Raw genomic sequence first — 22385 nt, forward strand, 5'->3', positions numbered from 1 at the left:
GATCCACATGGTGCATGCTTAATAAATGAAAGGTATTTGAATATATTTCATTAGAAAATATTATTTCTTTATTTCTGGGGTTCAATTTGGGTTTAAATTACAATTTAAATGTCGTAACATTCAGAAGGAATCCAAAAGAAATATGGTACAAGTGACGAATCTTCTAATTCTTGAAATATAAAGATTTGCAAATGCAGATTTTGTACTATTTTTTATTTGGAAAATAAAAATGCATTTGTACCATTTTTCCACTGAAGCCATTAAATGATAAGAAAATGTACAAGTTTAGTAACAGTAATATATCTAAAGTGTATATCTTATCTTTAGCTAAAAATTAACAAATTAAAAATTTACTCAATACAGAAAACACTGTAGCAAAATTAGTGGGAAAGGAAAATCGCTGGTTCAATTGATTTAAATTATAAATTTTAAATTTAAAGAAAAAGAAAAGATAAATGTGCTAACATAATCACATAGATAAACGTTTAAAGCGTTTACGACTTGTACATGTAATATATTCGCAGAAATCTGCATACATACATTTATCACGTTCCAAATATTTAAAGAGCATTTTTTATTTATAAAATCATAAATTTTATTATAATAAAAGTTATAAATTATGAATAATTTTGTCATGAAAGGATTATTATTAATCTTTTAGATATGATTTAATTTTGGCTAACAAATTAATTTAATTAAGTTTTGATTGATTCAAGATTTAATTATTGTAAATATTTGAAATTTGTCAGATATATGTACATATATAAACTTCTGTGGCTGACTATATTACTGACAGATAGAAATACTATACAAATTTAAAACATAATATTGTCAATTAGAAATGTTTTTAATAGGAGAAGATGTAATAAATATATAATAAGATATATAAAATATTTTATTATATATTATATGTGTATTATATTAAATATAATAAAATTATATAATATGTATAATATATATTATTGTATATTAATTATAATATTAAAAATGTAACTCTATAAAAAAATTTTTACAAATACATAATAATTTAATTTGAATGTAATAATATCTATACCAAAGATTTTTCTATCATAAACGCAGTATATAATTTTGTTTTGTTTGAAATATCAAAATATACATGATGAATGAATTTTACACTGACCTTTTCATACTAATGTAATTAAATTAAATTAATATAATTTACAATTATAAATGAATGATTTACAATTTAATTAATATAATCATCAATGAAATCAATAATTATATAAAATCATATTTTATTAAGATAACATTTCCAGTTGACAATGTTATGTTAGTTGACATTGTTTTACGCTTTGACGAATGTAACAAAGTCATTCATTATCCTATTATTTCGTGATTTACATCTTATCTTAGTAGTCTGTGCAACAGATTGAGCCAGTTTGAAATTACATATTTCAAATGAACAAACGCGCTTCATTCATTTTAAAACGGTTTCCTTAAAATAGATAAAAATATTCAAAATTTTCGGCGATATACGCCTTACATGGATAGAAGTGCACTTATTACAATTAGTAAGTATAATATATATCGTAAACAATAATAAAATAATATACTGTAATAAAAATACATTCACACGAAATTTCAATATCATGAAATTACTATCAATAAGAGGTTGCAGGTGGGAGAAATTTTCAAAAGTTGAACGATGTCAATTATATTAATTAAAGTAACTAAATTAAAATGATTAAAAATTAAACTAAAATAAAATTTAATTGAAATAAAATTTAATGTTGCAATTGATGGAACATTAAACTTATAATTAATAAGAAAGAAAGACAAACCTGTTAACAGTGAATTTATTTTAACTGACTTCAAAATTATTGACATAAATTTTCTAACAAGTTTTAAAATCAAATCAACACGAATTTTCTTTAAAATTTTCCTATTACTCGTCCAGCAATGTTTAAAATTTTCTTAAAATTAGTAATAGAGTAAATTCCTAGAAATTAGTAATAGTCGAGTAATACTCGTAACATGCTCCTGAGGTAATTGAGAAAATGTGAGCGATTGATAGTCTTACATAAATATAAATCTTGTTTAAAGCATGATCCAAGCTTCACCAGTTCACCTACGAATTATTAATTCATACTCATAGATATAATGCAACGTATGAATAGAAGAAACAAAATATTTGGAATTAAATGAATAATCATACAAAAATTTTAAGAATGTAAATTTTTGTTGAACAATCTGAAATTTTCACTACACCAATCAAATTAACTACTTGTAGTCATTTGAATTTTATTATTTAAGTTACGTGCAAATTTCAATGTCAATTTAATTCCATGCAGTATAGAATTACACACAGAATTAATCGTTAAACAAAGCAAATAAAAATTATTCTAAACACAATGCTGCTAAAAGTTTTTTTTTATAAATAATTAAACTCTTGCAGTTAATAGTCTAAAGACAGAATCTTCTTTTGTCTCAAAGTGTACAAGCTCGGTTCGCCAGTTTTCTAAAAAAAGAACAGAAATTTCCAAAAGAATGAAATACTGAAAAGGATCATCCTCTGAACGCGAGACCTAAGAAAACGCGATCCTATTATCAGTGTCAAATTACGACGATTATGGACAACATTCTCCCGCTTACAATCATTCGAAATACTTTCACCAAAGTACATGTTAAACAAAATACGAAGTCAACAGTGACTTTCGATCAGTTTAATTCCCGTCGAGATTAGGCGGTACCGCTGCACTCTGTATCGTACTGATGTTCATCTGATTAGTCCATTTCTTTTCACCGTCCTTCCCACTCTGCGACTGCGGTGTTACCTTAGTCACGTCCATCGAACCTTTGTCCTTGTTCTTGAAGAACATTGTGGCGGCTGCTCCGCTTACGCAAGTGCCGCTTATTATCGTCAACCACTTCATAAATCTGTATAACAAATCACAATTGTTTAAATCGTAGTTTAAAATTTTAAATAGTTCCTGTGCTTCCTAACGATACTATGTCTTTTCGGTCATTTTCGATTAGTATAACGTGCCTTCTATCTCAGTGTTTAGTGTATTTTAGCGTTAATGAAGTTAACTAAACTAAACTAAAATTAAAATAAATTTTGTTATAAATTTATACTATACTATACTATGCTATGCTATTATAATATATACTATACTATATTATAATATATACTATTATATATTTATAAATATATATTTAATATAAATTTATATAAATACTAAATCTATTAAAGTAAAAAAGAACTAAAATAGCAAATTTATAAAATAACAAATAAATAAATAAAATAATAAATTAATAAATATATATTTAATATAAATTTATATAAATACTAAATCTATTAAAGTACAAAAGAACTAAAATAGCAAATTAATTAATAACTAAAATAGCAAATTAATAAATAATTAATAAATCACGTCGACTACGTTTTCACATGAAATTTCAATTAAAATATAAATCGTAGATCTAAATGATCTAAGCTATGATGGTTGAATTTTACGAGAAATATAGGAAACGACACATACCCGACTATGCTTATTGTTTTGAAGACGGTCTTTAGCTTCTTCACAAATTCGTCGGGGAGCAATATACCCTCCTCGACCCAGAACATAGGGAACAAACATTCTGGGAAGTTTTTCATCAACTTGAATTTTTCGACCTTGTGAAGGAACATGTTAAATTGCAGCCTCTTGTGCGCGAGTAAAGGTGTGGCTGTCATCGGTTCAAAATCCATGTGAAGTCCGTGCTCTTCCTGCAAGAAAAATACGTATAAAAATCATCTCCTTCTTCTTTTGTATATTGTTATTTATACAAGTTTTATATCATAACATATATTATATTACAATATAGTTTATATAGTATTTTATATATTATTATTTATACATTATTATGAAACTGCGGATTTTTATGCATTTTAATATTTCTATATACATTACTAAAGAGATAGAATCAAAATAGAAATTTGTTTCTAAATATTCTAAACGTTTTTGATATTCTACACGTACTTCGTGCATCTTCAAATTTACCTTCAAATTTTTTAATTTTAATTTTTGATTTTAATTTTTTAATTTTAATTTTTAATTTTTATCTTCAAATTTAAATAAATAATGATAAAAAGAATATGTACATAAAATATCGAAAGTATGTACAATATGCTTCCTACAATATGTCTAATTATATTCTCTAAAATATGAAGTCTAAAATATGAATTCGAAAGATTAGGCAAAAGTAGATAATAAAAATTTCAAACAAGAAATAAGAAACAAGAGAAATATTTGAAGCAAGAAGCGAGAATTAATTGTGTTATATCAATGAGAGATTATTAAGGATCGTTATTCAAGATAGCAAAGTTACTTACATCATTTGGATGAAGTCCGTCAACCATTTTCAAGTATTTTTCTTCTGATCCAAGTAAATGTGGTAAAGAAGCAACAAAGGGGGCACCTACACACTTGGTCAAGTCGAAGAGATTTTTCGTCAAACAAGTGTCTGGCGTAGGACAGAAACACTTTTCCATAGGATTTTTACTCATATCGCCCAAATCAGCTGTATAGTGAAACGTGTTGACACCTGCAAAATAAATTGAAAATAAAATGAATAAAACAACAGTTAGGATATTACTGTATACTGTAATATGTATATTATATATTTTATTATCTGCTTGCTATATTTTATATATATTTTGTACATAGTAAATTATATTAGAATACTATATTATATGATATTATGTAGTAAACTATATATAGTTTATTATTATACTATAATATATGATATAGTTTACTATACTATATTATATATTTATACGTTTATTATTATATATTGTAAAGTAGAATAGAAGTAAGAATAGTAAGAATTAAAGGCCAGATCATTTGATCATCAACACATTATACATGTATTGAAACGTACTCTTCCCAATTTCTTGAAAAACGATTTGTTGAAAAAAAGAAGTAATGAAGTTGTTAGCAAATACTTGTTGAAATACATTTTTTTCTCTTAGACAAAAATATTAAAGTTATTTCGTGGTGAACAATAAAAAGAAAAGAAATGGCCCATGTATTCTTACTGTTTATAAATTGTACATTATGATTTTGCTTATTACTTAAACGTTTCACCTTTGATTTTGGTCTTGTGAGAAAAGTGTGCACCCAAGCTTCTACAGATATCCGGTGAAAACGACACGATATCGTCCTCTTCCGTGAGCAATGGCGCGAATATCGTCGAATCCGTGCCATTGAACGTATTGCATTCATCCCCAGCCCAAAGATCCAACATTTTCTGTCCGTTGAGTTCGACCACTTTCCCCACGTCTTTGTAATTCTTTATCCCCCGTAGTACTCGTATACGGTCAGGAAGAATGGTTCCGTTTTTCTAAAACATCAGAATCAAACTTATAAATAAATGAAAATTAAGTTACAAATGATTAGATTAACTTGAAGATACGGAGAAATATAATTTAATTTATGTGCATATGAATGTATAATATGCATTTATAAGATACTATATTACATATTATAATATTATACGGTATATTTAATATCTATACACATGTAATTATATAAACATAATTTTAATACAGACTATATTACAGAATGTAAACAGAGTAGATTTTCTGAAATTAAAATTAAAATATCTACTGTCACATACATTTAATATTTTTTTTTTACAGAGAATATTGAAGTGTGTTGATTAATAAATAAAGAAATATATATATGATTCCATTTTAAAAGATCCAAATCCTCACTAACTATGAAAAAATTATTACTGCGATATAATAGTAATAATCCTCTCTATGCTGAACAACTTTTGTTAATATAATGAAATTCCTTCGTGTCTCCAAAGACAACGGAGATACTCAAGTGTCTTCTTGTTTTTATTATCATAGATTGTACCACATTGTGTTATATACGAATAAGAACAAACAGGCGTGTAAATGTATGTACGTACAGGACCAAAAACGGAGAACAAATAGTGTCCAGGTTCAACACCAGGCATCAAAGCGTCTTCCTTTTCCTTCAGTGCAGTGCAAATTGCAGTCGAGGCGAAATCTTTCCCAGTGCAGTCGATAGGTAAACCATCGAAGAGTATCTCTCTTGCTTTCGCCCTTACGAAGACGCTACTAGGTTTGTGGAAGATGTTATCCACAGCCTTATCTGTGAATTTTAATATTGGTCACGACAATGATTCTATGATGGCTGATAAATTACAATTGAATACAAAATAAATTGAGATAATTATTGTTATATTACATTTATACTTCAATTATAATTATATTATATTGTATATATACTTTATGATTTAAATGATATAATATTTCATAATTCGAAGTATTCTATTTAATTATCGTCCAAAAATCGGCAAAATAATTAACATAATTAAATAAGCCTTAACAAAATAATTGGTATAATAAAACAATGCACATAAACTGTGCACAAATTCTTTCTAGCTTTCTACATCTAGGTATCTAAAGAACCATATGGAATTGATTCGCGCGAAAGACACCTGGAAGAATCCTATGAATAAGGAAACGGAAACGTGTGATGGGCTTCAACGAGGCGTTACGCAAATCAATTGATCCGCTCGTTCAAGGCGAGGGTAAGTAACTTATTATTAGCCATAAGTAAAACGTTCCTCTCTCTCGACCCCCTTTCATTTAAAATCCACCGTTTCATTCTCAGGTATTCCTAGCTAAGGCCAAGCCGACCTTTACTTTTGGATCGAAACGAACCTCACGTACGTTCGATTTAATGCAAAAGGAATAGAGGCGAGATTCCTCGTAAGTGTCAGATTTCTCACATTCTACGTATTTATACTTGCGGGTGTTGTACTGCGTCTGCGCCGTAAAGATCATAGTACTTTATATCAGCGATAAAAGATATAAGGTAACGAGATGAAGTAATAATAATAAAAATAATTACAATTATAATTATAATAATAAAATAATAATATAACAATAATATAATAATAAATTAATAATAATAGTAAAATACGAATAATAATAATAATAATAAAAATGACGAATAATTTCCACTAATTTGTTTGTATAATAATTAATCTATTTATATTTGAAACGTTTCTTCTTGCGCATTCGATCACGTGAGTGCTTTAACGATGTAAAACTAATTGTAAGTGTCAGCTCGACTTACTCAAAATTCCTATCGCTCCTGGTTGCTGCTCGAGAGTGAGTTTGATCATGCTGAGAATAAGGAGGTGAGGAACCACCAGTTCTTCCTCGCCGGTTAACGGGCTGCTTAACGACGGATTGAAGAACCATACATTTCTCAAGTTGTACTCGACACTGTCGTCTTCTTCTCGATCAACCAGATTTTCTTTGTGCTTGTATTCGCTGGAGAAGAGAAACAGTTTCTATGTTACTCATGATTGCTCGCTGTTTGAACACTTGTAGGAAATTTTATATGTATGTATTATAATAATAATTTTATTCTATATGAATATATTATATGTATGTGTTGTATGACTACGTTTTTATATTTCATTAACATCATAATGAGACCCACTATTGTGATTATATTGCTCAAACTTGAAACAAATCTGGAAAAATATATTATTGTATTTAATACACATGTATATATATATATATATATATATATATATATATATAAATATATATAATTACAACAATGGTATAATATTATTATTTATTATATTGTTGCTATAATGATTTCTTAATTAATTTCTTTTTAATGTATAATTATCTTTGCATGTCAAAGTTCAGAACTTAGTTCATTAATCATTACGAAATAAGTTCTTGCGCTTTATCTGGTTTGTTTTGAATTTTAGAAACACTTACTCGTAGAAAAATGGTCCCACTTCCTGGACAATTGGTTTCTCTCCTGCGCTGATTTCCGCTGGATTCGTCACGTTGAACAGATAAATTTTGAAGTCCAATGGAAGAGGGAAATGTGACCATAGTTCTCGCATCTCGGATTTGGGTTTCAGGGCTATTTGCTGTAAATAATGTTTCTTATTAACATGTCTCTGCACATGACAGAATATTGTCTCTCATTTATTTTGCTATTATTTAGTATCTTACTAGACCATTTAGTATTATGCTATTTAGTATCTTACTAGACTATTAGTATCTTGGATATTTATTTGATCAAATATTTTTCAATATTTATTTATCTTTAATATTTTTTTCAAATATTTTCCTTTTTTAAATGTTTGAAATATTTTTCAATATTTCAATTGTTATAATAATTTCAGTGGCAGTAGCTTTATTCTTTATATTTTGATATGAAATAAATATTATAATAAACTATAATATTATGATAATATTTATGTGATTTATAAATAAATATAAAAATATAGACAAAAGTAATACAATGTAATTACAAATAAACTATATTATTACATATACATATATATATATTATGTGGTTATATAGCACCTTTCAGAATTGACACACAAAACTATTACATTTGTGTAAACAACTGAACTTAAAAAATAAAAAATTAGGAGAAATTAAAAATCATGATTGAGAGTTTAGCGAAACATTGACCTACATCAATAAAAACTCTCAATCTATCATTTGCGTAAACAACAAAACGAAAACCGAAGTCACTCGACTTAATGTCCCAATTAAACAATATTGTAGATAGATAATTATTATCTATCGTGGACGTAATGATTTAGCACGATTGTTAACGTGTTGTCTTCGTGTCACTGATGAATTCTTATGCTCTTTTGTTCTCCGTTTCTTTACTGAAAACCTTTCATTACTCTCAGAACAGAAATGAAAAGTATGATAAGTTAATTTTTTGTCGATTTCTGAAATTTTATTAAAATTTATCTAACTTTGGCTAACTAATTTAGCTAACTTAGCTAATTTAGCTAACTTTTATTAAAATTTATCCACAAATTTATCCATTGTTGTTATTGTGGATTTTTATACATTTGAGAAAAATTTAATTATAAATCTCATATTAAGTGCAAAAATGCATGAAATGCGTATAACAGATGAAAATATGTATCATTATATAGGGTGGACCAACAGTTTCTTCCCATATTTTTTTAATAAAACATCAAAATATAAGGAAAACCTAATTTCATTGATCTTAAATTTTGATTTAAAATTACGAATTTATTTTAATAAGAAAGTGACTTTTGGCCCTCCTATATTATTATCCTATATTGTACGGTATTTACATTATACATAGTTTATATGGCTATACTACAATATTGCAATAATGCTATGGATAATATTATAATAATATAATAATACTATAGTGCAGATACATTTTTATTTATTCATTTATTTTATATCCTATGTTTTAATTTGCATTTCATAATTATATCATGCATTCTGTTTCTGTACATTTTTTTATATATTCTATTATTACCAAAATGGTTATATCAGAGATTATCTACTATAATATTTGACAAATGAAACAGTATTCTGTTCCACTTTTCCAACTGACTCTCAAAAAGTAAATATAAATTTGCATAAAAGTCCACAGTACAATTATCTGTTGTTAATAATATCATTACTGGAATATATATTTATTTGTTCAATACGAAAGAAGTAACAAAAACAATACTGAAGAAACCCATGTGATTCTGATATTCGAATAATAATGTAAAAAAAAAAAAAAACAGGAACAATTATGTAAAGTTGAAAATAACGTTGAGCATAATGAACGGAGGGGAACTATAGCAGGGAATGACAATTGTTCCAAGTAAAATGCGACCTTACTCTTTGAATAATAATAGATAGAAGCTGGTCGTGAAAAAGTTGAATGTAATGGGAAACGACGTGTGTGGACATGTGATGTCCAGATACACGTTCAATTCAACACGTTAGAATAAAACCGAGAGACAAAACGAATTATTATCCCAATTTGATTCTCGATGATTTATGTAACAAGAGTACTTACTGCTAAAATCTTATCTGTTGCATAAACACATAAACTATACAATCGTTCAAATCATTTAAACATTGATGAACTGCAGTTAATTCATGATATGATATAATAAAAATGATATAATATAATATAATATGTTATAATCATTTAAAACATTGATGAACTGCTTTGATGAAAACATTGATGCACTTAATTTATGATATGATATAATAAAAATGATATAATATATAATAATACAAAAATAATAACTAAATAATAATAATAAAATAAAATATTATTAATAAATTATTTAATGTTTAGTAAACGTCTAAACTTGATATTTTATCCAATATTCTTTCTAATATATGCATATCTAACTACTTATATTATATATTTATATCGTTGTATTACATGCTAGTTGCAGCTAATTATTTTATATGTGTATATAGCTTCATTCGAGAAATAAGTTAATTTAAAGAAGAATAAATTTAGAAGAAATTTAGAAGAATAAATATAGAATAAATTTAAAAAAATAAATCATTAATTTTGTTACATATAAATAACTTTTGCAATTTATTAATTACACTATCTTTATCACATGCTGTTTCATTCAAAGAGTTTATTTTCGCTCAAAACACATATAAATACACGACGACAATAAACATTCGTTTGCAACGAATTTACGTATTAAACGTAAACTACAAGGAAACAATAATGTTCATGCACGGTTCGTGTAATAATTCATAATTTTCCATGTCATGTTTTGTGCGCTCACCTTTTTGATCTGCGATTTGAGAAACGGGGGGAACACGATCGCGCAGAACACAACTCCAAAGGCGAGTAAAGAGCCACCGATGATGCCCAATTTCTTCGGCTTCATAGCGACACACTAGAACAATCACAGTTATCGCTGTGAGTCCATCGTTCCCATGATGAAACACTTTTCTCGATGAATCCACTAATACGTAGATTTACAACATAAGTGAATTTTAACTCGGAAGAGACCAGTACAATAAATATAACACAGTTTGACTGTGAGTAACTTCAAGTATAAATAGTATAAATGAGGATCATGCGAATTCTAGTAGTACTGTAAATAGTTCGGTTTTAAATATTGGTTGCTGTACTATGCGAAGAAGAAGAAAATATTGTTGCAAAATAACAGAAGGAAGAGGAAAATTTCGTTTTCTTTTCGGTGGAAAAGGAAATAGAAATAAAATGATGAAAGAGAGATGCATGGAAAGAAAACGAAAATAAAAAAAAAGGGGGGAGGTGTAAATGAGATGAAAGAAAATTTTCTCACTATGAATACTAAGATGAAGAGAAATAATTAATGAATAAATAATATTATTTGAAATTATAAAATAATAAATAATATTGTCAGAAATTATAAAAAGAAGAATGTGAAAAGAAGAACAAATTGTAAATTAATAAATGAAGTAACAATTTTCCATCCTCTCTGTGAATATCTATCGATAGAAAATTCTACAATGGAAGAAGCCAATGAATGAATAAATCAATCCATTGATATATAAAACATTGAAATAAAAAGTCATGTCAAGGAAAATTCGCGTAGCAACGAACTAAAGAAGAGACGAGGATTTTGATCAAATTCTGGAAACCTTGTGTCCGGCTGGAGCACGCAGCTTTTCCACTGTTTCGTGAAGCTTACGCCCCGTCGTTAGAAATGATAGCAGACCCAGAAAGGACGAATACCAGGTGACAGTAATCGCTCGACGAAAAATACGATCAATCAAATTATACACAATCTGTTTGACACCCATTTCTCAAAATATCTGCTTATTATTCTCCAAGACAATAGCCACAATATTGCATCATTAAACAAAATCCTTACAAAACCATTTCCTTTTTCTTTCAAACATTACGAACATTTTTCTTTCCCCTTTTTAATATTTTTTTTATAACAAGTTTCGGTCTTTTATTTCTTGTCCTTTGAGTATTCTTTAGTAATAGAATAAATAAATTTTTCTCTTCTTTACTATTTCTTTTTTAATATTAAATTCTTTAATAATTTATATTAGTAATGTTATATATTATTTTTTTTCATATCAATGATATTAAATTTAATATTAATAATATTATAATTTATAATTAAATTTACTTCTTAATACTCTCTATACAATACTTTTGACCCTTCGATTATTCATTTCAAACATTCTTTCTCCCCGATGTCCCTAACAATAATAATTTTTGTCCCTAACAATAAACAATAATAATTTCTGTCCCCCGTTCGTTGAATATCCTTTAACAACGATATATTCGGCCTTTCATTTTAAATACAATTAATATTAATTATCACTGTTGCGAACTTCCAACAAGAAGAGTTGGACGAAGAGGCTTTTACATTTCGCGAGACTTATTCGCACACCTTGATATTGGCCGAGCTAGTGGATACGACGTCGAATGGTCGATCGAAAAGAGTTCGCGAGGTTCACCGGCTTCCTCGTCCAGTGCCGTGGATCTTCGAGTGATCGCGTGAAAGAACTGACGGTTTCCGACTCGATCGTTCGACGACGACGACCACTGGACACGCGCCCACCTCTACGTCACCACATGTATCGTTGATTTTTTTTCACACCATTGTAGCATGATGAAAACAACACTGCTAAACAAATTTTGGACTTTTCTCTCCTGAGGAAGATTCAATTAAAGATATTTTATATCTGCCACGATGAACTTTGAACTTTAGAAAGTCAAATGACGAGAAACTCGAGAAATTCTAATATATTGTGCTTTGATCCTGATTAATCAAAGTTCGATAAAATGATGAAACAAAAATCGCACATCAAGTTTCAATGACTCGTCGTAACGAAGAAGTATTCATCTTCATCATGATGGATTCAGTCGTGAAAAGAATTTTTCAATGTTTCTAGAGACGTTTAAGTTTTCTATCTTCACTTTCGAGAATGAGTGTGTCTTTACTTGTGTGATGTAAAAACGAACACAAAATTGTCGAAGTAGACGCCAGATGCATTGTCATATGATCTCTTCTTACAAAGTTACGACAGTTTAAGATATAAACAATTTTTTCGATATACTTATACTCTCATTGCAATTTTACTTGAATTTTTTATCTATTAGATTACGTAATAAATTTTAGAAAAATGACGAAGATTATCAGGCAGTTGGTTAAAACATTTAATCGCTGTATTCTCGAATTTGTTATAAATTTGCAAATGATAATGATCGATGGATAACGTAAGCAGTAAAATATTATTATTAACATATTCTTATTAATAATATTAGATATTAATGAAATTGGATATTCAATCAACTGAGATTAATTGTTTATTTAACAGTCACACTGTGTGTAATATATTTTACATAAAAGTACTTATTTTTATATTCACTCTTGTACACAAGCGTAGAATTAAGAACTGTCTTAATTTGAAGAGATAATCAAAGTATGTAACGCAAACAATTGCGTGATATCTTCGGAACATCTTTCAATCATTACCTGACATTGAAATTATTAAGATACGCTTTATGTAACATTTATCAAGAAATGATCGTTATCTAAACAATTCTATCTGGATTTTGCGAAGACCAAATTTAATATCTCGTAATTTAACAATTATTTTAGATCATCTGAATATTCTTGATAATTTCAATTTCTGATATTGCGAGTTCTAACGATGAAACGGTGAAACAATCGCATATTCTTATATAACAGGCCTTTTAAGCTTTTATGGATTTGTACTTGGGCGACGTAACGTTGTTCTTTGGTGTCAAGTGTAACGCCTATCGAGCGCGAAGGTGCAGAAGAATATATTAAATATGAGCCAGTTCTATAGTCATCTGTTTGTGAATCGCGAACTTTTTGCTGTTATGCACGATTGGTGCTATAACACCAACAACTAAGCTAACAATAAATTTCGAAATATCATCCAGAAGACTAGTTTTATTAACAAAACCGTACAATTGCTCGCATACGAATTTCCGAACGCTCAACATTTAAACTGTTGCAATTTCGAGAAAACAAAATCACACAACAATATTCGCTCTGAAGCTTGAAGCTTTTATTTTCAAAAAATGTACCATTTATTTTATTGTAAGATGTTTTCACTTCACTTCTGGTGAAAGGGGTGGGAAAGTGAAGACACGTCCCTTCTCAAGAATGTTACATGGTGTCATAATACTTGAAAACACTGATGTAGATTTTTTTTTTCATTATTGAATCTACAATGAATTTCGAAGCCTCCTCTTTACAATGATCTTCCAAAACTTGATTTCAATTTTCAATATCAAGCTTAGACTTCACATTTTCGTTGTTGAAATATGTTATACGTGTTTGTCTGATATTCAAAATGCAATAAAATGACAAAGAAAGAAAAGGCGCCAAATGTTTGAAAAAAGAGAATAAATGAAAGCTGATATAAATGAAGATTGAAGAAAAAAGAATTGCAAATTGGCACTAAGAAATATTATATTTAATACTCTGCTATTATTGTAAATACTAATTTACAAGAATCATTTACTTTCATGACTCAACAAGTCGGTTAAATATATATTGTCTCTCAACTGCGTTAAACTGAATTTTATTAAACTATTAGCAAACTGAGTGACGTCTTTCAGACAGATCAGTTATTTAAATGATGTTTTTAAACATGTTTTATATATCCAATGTATAGAACCTATACTATAAATTATTTTATTCAATTGTATGATTCAGTTATCTATTTAAATGCTATTATACATTCTTTGGAATGTATATGGTGATATAATTTTATAATATTTGTATTAAAAGTTTGAAAAATATTATTATTAATATATTTAATAATGTAATAAAATAGATCTTTTTAGTTAAATTTAATTTAACTTAATTACATATGTAACTTTGGTAAATTAAAATATGTATTTGGAATAGTTTTAATATGTATATATATGTATTAAAGTATAGATACATAAGTATATATATATTAATTTAATAATTAGCTTTAGTTCAATATTTAATAAATTATGGATATAGTTATTAAATTGAAATAATATATAGTATTTTACACATACATCCTAACTTGCTAATTTATTAATTTTTTATATATTAATTTTTAGTATAATTTTTATAATATTTTATTAATATGTAATACTTGCATGTATGCATATTAATTTATAATATATAAAATATTATATATATCTTAATTTACTAATTATATATACAATTTAATATCCATAATGTATTAAATATTGAACTAAAACAAATTACAGGTTGCATTAATAATTTGAATATATAGAATACTTTATATATTATATAAAAGGTACTATTATTATTCGAAAAATAATAAATTTTTTGCTCACATATGTATATGTGTATATGTATTTCTTTAAGACCAGAGCCATCAAAATGGTCAAAATGACCAATTTCTAATTTTTCATCGAACAGTTTTGTAGATTTGCAATCGTTTCAAAAAGTTCAAATAATTTCAATAAAATATATAAGTAAAATTTTGCGTTTCTTATTGCACCATATTTTGACGATATTTCAAATTGTAGTCTTAGGTGTATTGAAAATACATTATTACATATCTTTCTTGAGAAATCTGTCAAATAAGACAGAACTCTGCTGATTAGAAGTTTCGAAGTGTCAGAGTAGGTCACTCCTTAAGTCCAGAAAAAGAGAGACTATACCATAAATCATAAATTAAAGTATGGCAATTATCGTCAAGGTGATATCCGTCACAATTAGGTTGAATCATTAATGGTAATAACACCTTCACGGCCATGATAATATACACATATGTGAAGAATGTTGAACATAATTACATTAGATATTATATACACAAACTGAATTTCGACTCAAACACCTCCAAAGAAAGATAACTCTTCTACTCTATAAATTGATGACTGCTTCCTTTTATTAGTTAGACGTTAATTAATAATAACTAACGTCAATTGATAATAATTTACGTCAATTGGTAATAACTTAACGTTATTATTAATAATAACTTAATAACGATAATTAATAACTCTTCTACTCTATAAATTGACGACTGATTTCTTTTATTAATTAAACTTTAATTAATAATAACTTACCAACGTTAATTAGTAACTCTTTTATTCTATAAATTGACGACTGCTTTCTTTTATTAATTAGACGTGATTAGACGTCGAAAATTATTCAGTGTCATAGTGAAAGTGCCCTTTTTCTCGCAGTGTTCTTTTTCTGCATGTTTTATTTTTGCTCATTATGCATCTGCTAGAGAGAAAAATAACTTCTATTAATAATCTCTTCAATTAAACTATACGATTTCTGTACTATAATGAAGGTGTATTGTTCACTTTTTTCTCATCTTCTTTTTTTGTACATTCTGTTTTGCTCGTTATGTATCCATCGCCGTGATTTTGATGTATTCCCTATACTGAAATTAAATCATTTTTTCGTTCCTTTCACGTTCTTCTTGCGCAATCTATGAAGAGAGAAGACAGCAATTAAATAGCAATTTCAACTGTACAGATAATACATTGATGAATGTGTAATGTAGTTTTATTTATTAGTTTTCTGTTTTTAAAACATAAAATTGAATAAAATTCAAAATAAAAAAAATGGCTGGCCAAAAGAATGCTAACATCATGCTTCAGTTTACGATTGATCAAGAATGTATAATGTACATTGGGTGGAACATTTGACCTTTGCCATTAGTCACGATAACGTACACGTGTTTTACACCTTGCAGGTGGGACTTTACACTAACGAGGCTTTTCACTGTCAAGGACAGTATGATTGCATTTTATTGATATCGCTGTCAATTTCTAATGTCACGTGCACTCTTGCTCATAAATATCAGGATGCCTCGTCTTACCAATTCGTTTTGCACAAACTATGATCATTAACTTGGGTCATCGAGTCCCAAATAACTTGGATTATCATGTGAAATAATAATATAAAATCATTTTTAGAATGGAATTAGAGAACAATGAAAATGTAAATTGTGCAATGTGCATATATATAGGTGTCAAAAAGTTTTGGAACAACTGTTATAACAGTTTCAGAAGTAGAAATATTGAATGATAGTTTGTAGTTTATATGACAGTGAGTTTGTGAGTTAGTACATTAACAATTATATTGCAAAAAGCTACGACTTGTGTTGAAATCTTTTACGTTTCATTTGTACATCTCTAAAGTTTCATTTGTATATTAAATTAGAAACTATGGAAAGTGCCTTAGAATGTTTAAGAAACGATAAGAGATTAGCCGACGAAGAATTAACAGAAATTTACTTCCATGCTCTTCGTGTAACTTGAATAAATCCCATGCAGTGGGCATAGTTCCTGAGAGAATCTCAAGGTCGCAAATAAACAAACTTTTAAATAGTACCCTATTCATAATTAAATGTTTTAATCGATGAAGTTTTCTCACCTTGAAAACACATTTGAAAACTTGTAATATGACTAAAGAGTTGAAATATACGAGTACGACATTATTGCCAAGGAGGTTTTTTCGTGACTGTAATTTCTTTCTTCATCACATAAATCAAATGAATCATCACTTCTCAAGGGAGAACTTTATTAGTCGTCTATGATTACGAGAAACACCTATAAAAAGGTATATAAAATTAGTATAAAAAAATCTTTAAGAATGTTAATCCTCGTTTTGTATTAAAAACTCATTAATGCAAAAATTCTTGGCGGTTGCAACTTCATGGTCATTTTAATGACTTAAATAATCTTATCTTATTTGAATAAATTGATTTCACAATTAAACTGATGATTTTGGGAAAGTTTGTGGGAAGTTTGAAGGTGCAAAAATATAACATATAGATGAAACAATTCTAAGTTCCATTTCTTAAATTATCTTCATCAAGTGATCTCTACAAAAACTTGGATATATATTTTTCTTAATTATCATTGCAAATAAACTCGATCATCTTCAAAACACATAGGTTCTATTTTCTTGACTATTTTCATGAAAATCTCAGAACTATATAAATACAAATGGTCCAATGACAACATACAGAATGAAAATCTGTTCGAGAACGTAAATTTTAAATTATATAGCATTGTAGAAGGTTAAAATATGATTTATAACAATGGACTATTAAAATGGACTAGCATCAGAATATTGGTCAAAATAACGTTGCAAAAAGTCATATTTTTAACACTTAACTGGTATCATTGGATGGAAAATGATCAATATAATTTAAATTAAATTAAACGATTTAATCTTATTTTGTATCACACATTATATATGTATGTATAAATTATTACTTTTTGTTGTAAAATGATGAATACAAAATAAAATTAAATAATTTAAACAGAGTAATGTCATTTATATATATTTAGACTGTGAATTTTCACGCATTTAAGGGAATGTCTTTTTTTATTATATTTTTTATCTCTTTATTCTCAAAACTCATCAGTTTGTATAAAAATCAGTCTACTTCATATGCATACCTATTACAATTGTATAATTCAATGATATCAGTTTGGATTTAACGCAGTCAAAATAACTGGTTTGTAATTTTCATTAAAAATTACTCCAATTTTAACAAGTAGTAGTATTTTTTTACAGACATTTCATGCGATTTTCATGCAAATGTAATTTTTACCATAACAAATACAAATGAAATGAACCCCAAACTTCTCAATCATCAGCCAATCCTAATCTCGAAAACCAGCAAAAAACATCCCTATTTAAAGAAAGCTAATCCTACTTAAACCAGCCGTGTGCTTTGTGAGCATGAATGGCAACGGGTACAGGGTAAGGTTTGGGAACGTGATACGGTACTGCTACATGAACAGGATAAGGTCTGTCCACGTGGACCACCTTCTCAAAAGGAACCGGATATGGTTTCGGTACCGGAACGGGAACAGCTACTGGCCGATCCACTGACACGTGGACTGGTCTTTCGAATGGCACTGGCACCGGTCTGTCAACGTGCACGATCTTCTCCACGTGCACCGGATACGGTTTTGGGACTGGAACGGCTACTGGCACAGGAACAGGACGATCCACAGGCACTGGAACCGCACGATCCACTGGTACAGGCACTGGCACGTGTCTCGTCACGGGAACTGGGACCAGATGTGGCACTGGCTGAGGCACTGCCACTGGGAAAGGGTGTGGAACTGGCTGTGGCACCGGTACTGGAACCGCAGCTGTTGAAAGAAGTTGAAAATAAAGTGTTGATTTTTAACATTTTATATTTATAACATATGTTATATTAGATATTTTATATTTTATATAGATAATTATATTCTATCTATATTTTAGATTGTTAATTGAGGTGCAGAGTTAATTGAAAATAAGGATGAAATATTGAAATTTTTAATAACAGATAACAAATTAATATTAAAATCAACTAATAGGTATTGAAGTTCAAATAATTTCAACTGTATGACTTTTTAATAATGTTAAACTTAAATATTTATTTAATATTGAATCTAAAATAAAAACTAATGTTAATGAAATAATTATAATTATAAATAATATAATAAGATTGTGAAATGAAATTTTAAGCGTTCGAAGGATTAACTCATAGTTAATCCTTTTGTTTTTTAATTTGTTATTTAAAATATACTAACGAATTAATTTAAAAATATATACTAACGAGCTGCTGGCGGTATAGCTGGCGGTAGAGGAGGAGGCACTGGTGCTATCACTGATTCCAAATGTCCACCTATTTCCGGAACAGAAGACTCGATAACAGGTGCCGGTTCTTGAGGACCAAACACATGTTCAGGTACACCATACTCCAAGTTTACGAGTCCTCTTTTGTCATGTTTTCTCGATGCAAAAGATTTGGCCTTCTCATGCTTGTCAACAACAGTAATTGCTGCACTGACTGCCAGGAATAATGAAAGTACCTATGTATGAAATAACATGTACATATATGTACTGTATTAACAATAAAATCACTTATTCACAACTTATTCCAATTTAATCACTAACATAAATACTTTATCACTATTAAAGCTCAGTAACTTTACTATTACTAAAATGTAGAAATTAAACACGAATGAACGACTGATAAACTCAAAATATATGAACGGTAAATTAAAAAGGAAATTGAAATGATTCTTATGATCAATACTTTTACTTCTAAATCTTAGCTCACGCTCAATCACTCACTCGCAACCAATTTAATCACTATAATAAATACTAAATGTATAAACGTATGAATACTTCATCACTGTCTAGTAATTATAATTAATATAATTTATATATATATATATATATATATATATATATATATATAATTAATATAATTATATATAATATATATATATATACAAAAATTTTGAAAAATCAAGGAACGAAACGATACCAGAGTAATCCTCATGATCGCAATCCTCGGGAGGCTCCTTAAATCCTAGCTCGCGACCACGAAGCCAAAGGAAAACTAAACTGCGTTTGCTCGCTATCGGTGACCCCCATAAGTATTTATAGGGCATCCACAAGTGACACATCACGCTAGGAAGGCACCATCGTTGTCTTCGTTCAACCCGGTGGACTTTCGCTGCTTCCAATCCTGGGTGATGGCCAAATAGTGCTCGTGACCGCTTTTCTTTCGTTCGCATTTAACCATCGTAACTACATAACTATTGTGTACGCACGTGTAACAAAACAAGAAGGGATGATCAGTTCATCGTTCACACGTTGGCGAGAGCCGTGTGTAACATTTCGCGAACGACGTTTTCGAGATTGTTCAGATAGCCGAGCCACAGCTAGGTGAAAATTGTCTACGTGAACATTCAAATTAATAAGAATAGCGATGCGTCGAATCGTGACACGATTCTGTGGCAACCTGGTTACGCGATTGGAGCGAGTGGTTTCGTGACTTTTTGCTTTATATCCTGACGGAAGCGTCCAGTGCATTCATAAATGCCGAGAGAGAATACCGATGTCGATTTTACGTAAGTGTGTGAGGTGTGCATTTGAAAAGCGTTTTGAATTGGTCAAATAATGATTTGAATGTACAAGGTGGGCCAAAGGTTTCCTTCCACCTATTTTTTTTTTTAATAAAACATCAATACAACAAATATAGGAAAAATAATAATAATAACAATAACAACAACAACAGTAATAATAATAATAATAATAATAATAATAATATGAAGTGATTTTTTTGCCCACTTTGTACATATGAATCATTGAGTATATGTAGATAAGAACAAATTGATTATTAATCTGTGATATTACATTATAGTACTGTTTTAATGCATCATATTGTAATAATATTTAGCATTATATTGTATGTAGTATATAGTATTAATATTGTATGTAATAGCAGTATATAGTATTAATATTGTATGTAATTCTAGTAGAAGTATGTAATATTATATATGTAATACTAATATAATATTGTATGTAATACTAACAGAAGTATGTAATATTAATAATAATATATGATATTAATAGTAATATGTAGTATTTGTAGTATATATAGTGTGCAATATCATATTATATATTAGTATTAATTAGCATGTAACATTAATACAGAATTATATTGTGTATAGTATTATATTGGATTAACTATAGTATTAACAATAACAATTTATTTGTACCTTATGATCATATTGTATATAATACTAATAGAAGTATGTAATATTATAAATGTAATATTAATAATAATATACGATATTAACATATAATATGTAATATTAATAGTATATACAATTATAGTGCGCAGTATCATATATATATATATATATATATAATATTAATAATAGCATGTAATATAGAATTATATTGTGTGCAGTATTATATTGGATATAATGTTAATCATCATCTAGGCATTCAAAAATTAATATTACAAAAATTGAAAATAAAACAGAAACTTCCTCAATAATGAACTTGTCGTTGAGTTTAAAATAAATCAATTAACGATCACATACGTACAATTTTCCATTCGTCAATTTCAAAAGTTAATCGAACACGTCCAGCTCGACTTGACCGTCAAGTTATTTCGTCATTGTAGGGCTGGTGCACACGTACGGGCATGTTATGCGTTCACCAGTATTCATAATTCATGAATAATGGATGGAAGGTAGTGGCCGGCATTAGAAGTGGCTCGTATTAGAAAATGAAAGTTAAGAAAGTTCGCGGATGCGGCCAATGCGGAAACAAACTAGCGCCACTGGTGCAAGAAACGGACCAGCCGGTTTCGTTGATCTCGTTGGCCGAGTAAAGCCAAACGGTGGAGCACCGCTTTGCAAAAGCGCAGAGATTTTGAAATCGTCGATTCGTCGATTCAATTTCCAACGAGCTCTTTTGTGTATTTTTGCACAATGTGAAGATTGTGGGGATCCTTGTTTGTTATATTGTTAGAGGTTGACACGACAGGACTGACGACTAAAGTAAATCTTGTTTCAGTAGAATTAAAGAGTTGTAATATTCTTATGCATAGTAACAATTATTATTAACAATACTATAATGATCAGTGATAATAAAATTACTATTAATAATTAATGATTAGAAATATCATAATGATTATTATTAATGATACTAATAGTAATTACTATTAACAATAATAATATTACATTATAATACATTATAATTACCTTTTATATTAGCTTTAAAATTACCTT

The 22385-nt window shown here is 28.4% G+C and overlaps 2 protein-coding genes across 2 annotated transcripts; both read right to left on the reverse strand.

Moving 5' to 3' along the window:
• Positions 1 to 2181: 2181 nt before the first annotated feature.
• On the reverse strand, positions 2182 to 12369 carry LOC122528417 (sensory neuron membrane protein 1-like). The gene is made up of 9 exons (XM_043653497.1): positions 12229 to 12369; positions 10615 to 10728; positions 7787 to 7944; positions 7122 to 7321; positions 5923 to 6128; positions 5091 to 5346; positions 4337 to 4548; positions 3504 to 3730; positions 2182 to 2898 (listed from the first exon to the last, which is right to left on the reverse strand). Exons 2-9 carry the CDS (start codon positions 10717 to 10719, stop codon positions 2685 to 2687), a joined length of 1578 nt encoding a protein of 525 aa, XP_043509432.1. The 5' UTR covers positions 10720 to 10728; positions 12229 to 12369; the 3' UTR covers positions 2182 to 2684.
• Positions 12370 to 18086: 5717 nt separating this feature from the next.
• Positions 18087 to 20223, reverse strand: LOC122528421 (zinc finger protein 512B-like). Its single transcript, XM_043653502.1, has 3 exons — positions 20123 to 20223; positions 19406 to 19661; positions 18087 to 18953 (listed from the first exon to the last, which is right to left on the reverse strand). Exons 1-3 carry the CDS (start codon positions 20135 to 20137, stop codon positions 18505 to 18507), a joined length of 720 nt encoding a protein of 239 aa, XP_043509437.1. The 5' UTR covers positions 20138 to 20223; the 3' UTR covers positions 18087 to 18504.
• Between the last annotated feature and the right edge of the window lie 2162 nt (positions 20224 to 22385).

Source organism: Frieseomelitta varia, unplaced genomic scaffold (assembly GCF_011392965.1).
Source record: "Frieseomelitta varia isolate USP_RPSP 00005682 unplaced genomic scaffold, Fvar_1.2 scaffold_250, whole genome shotgun sequence".
NCBI lineage: Eukaryota > Metazoa > Arthropoda > Insecta > Hymenoptera > Apidae > Frieseomelitta > Frieseomelitta varia.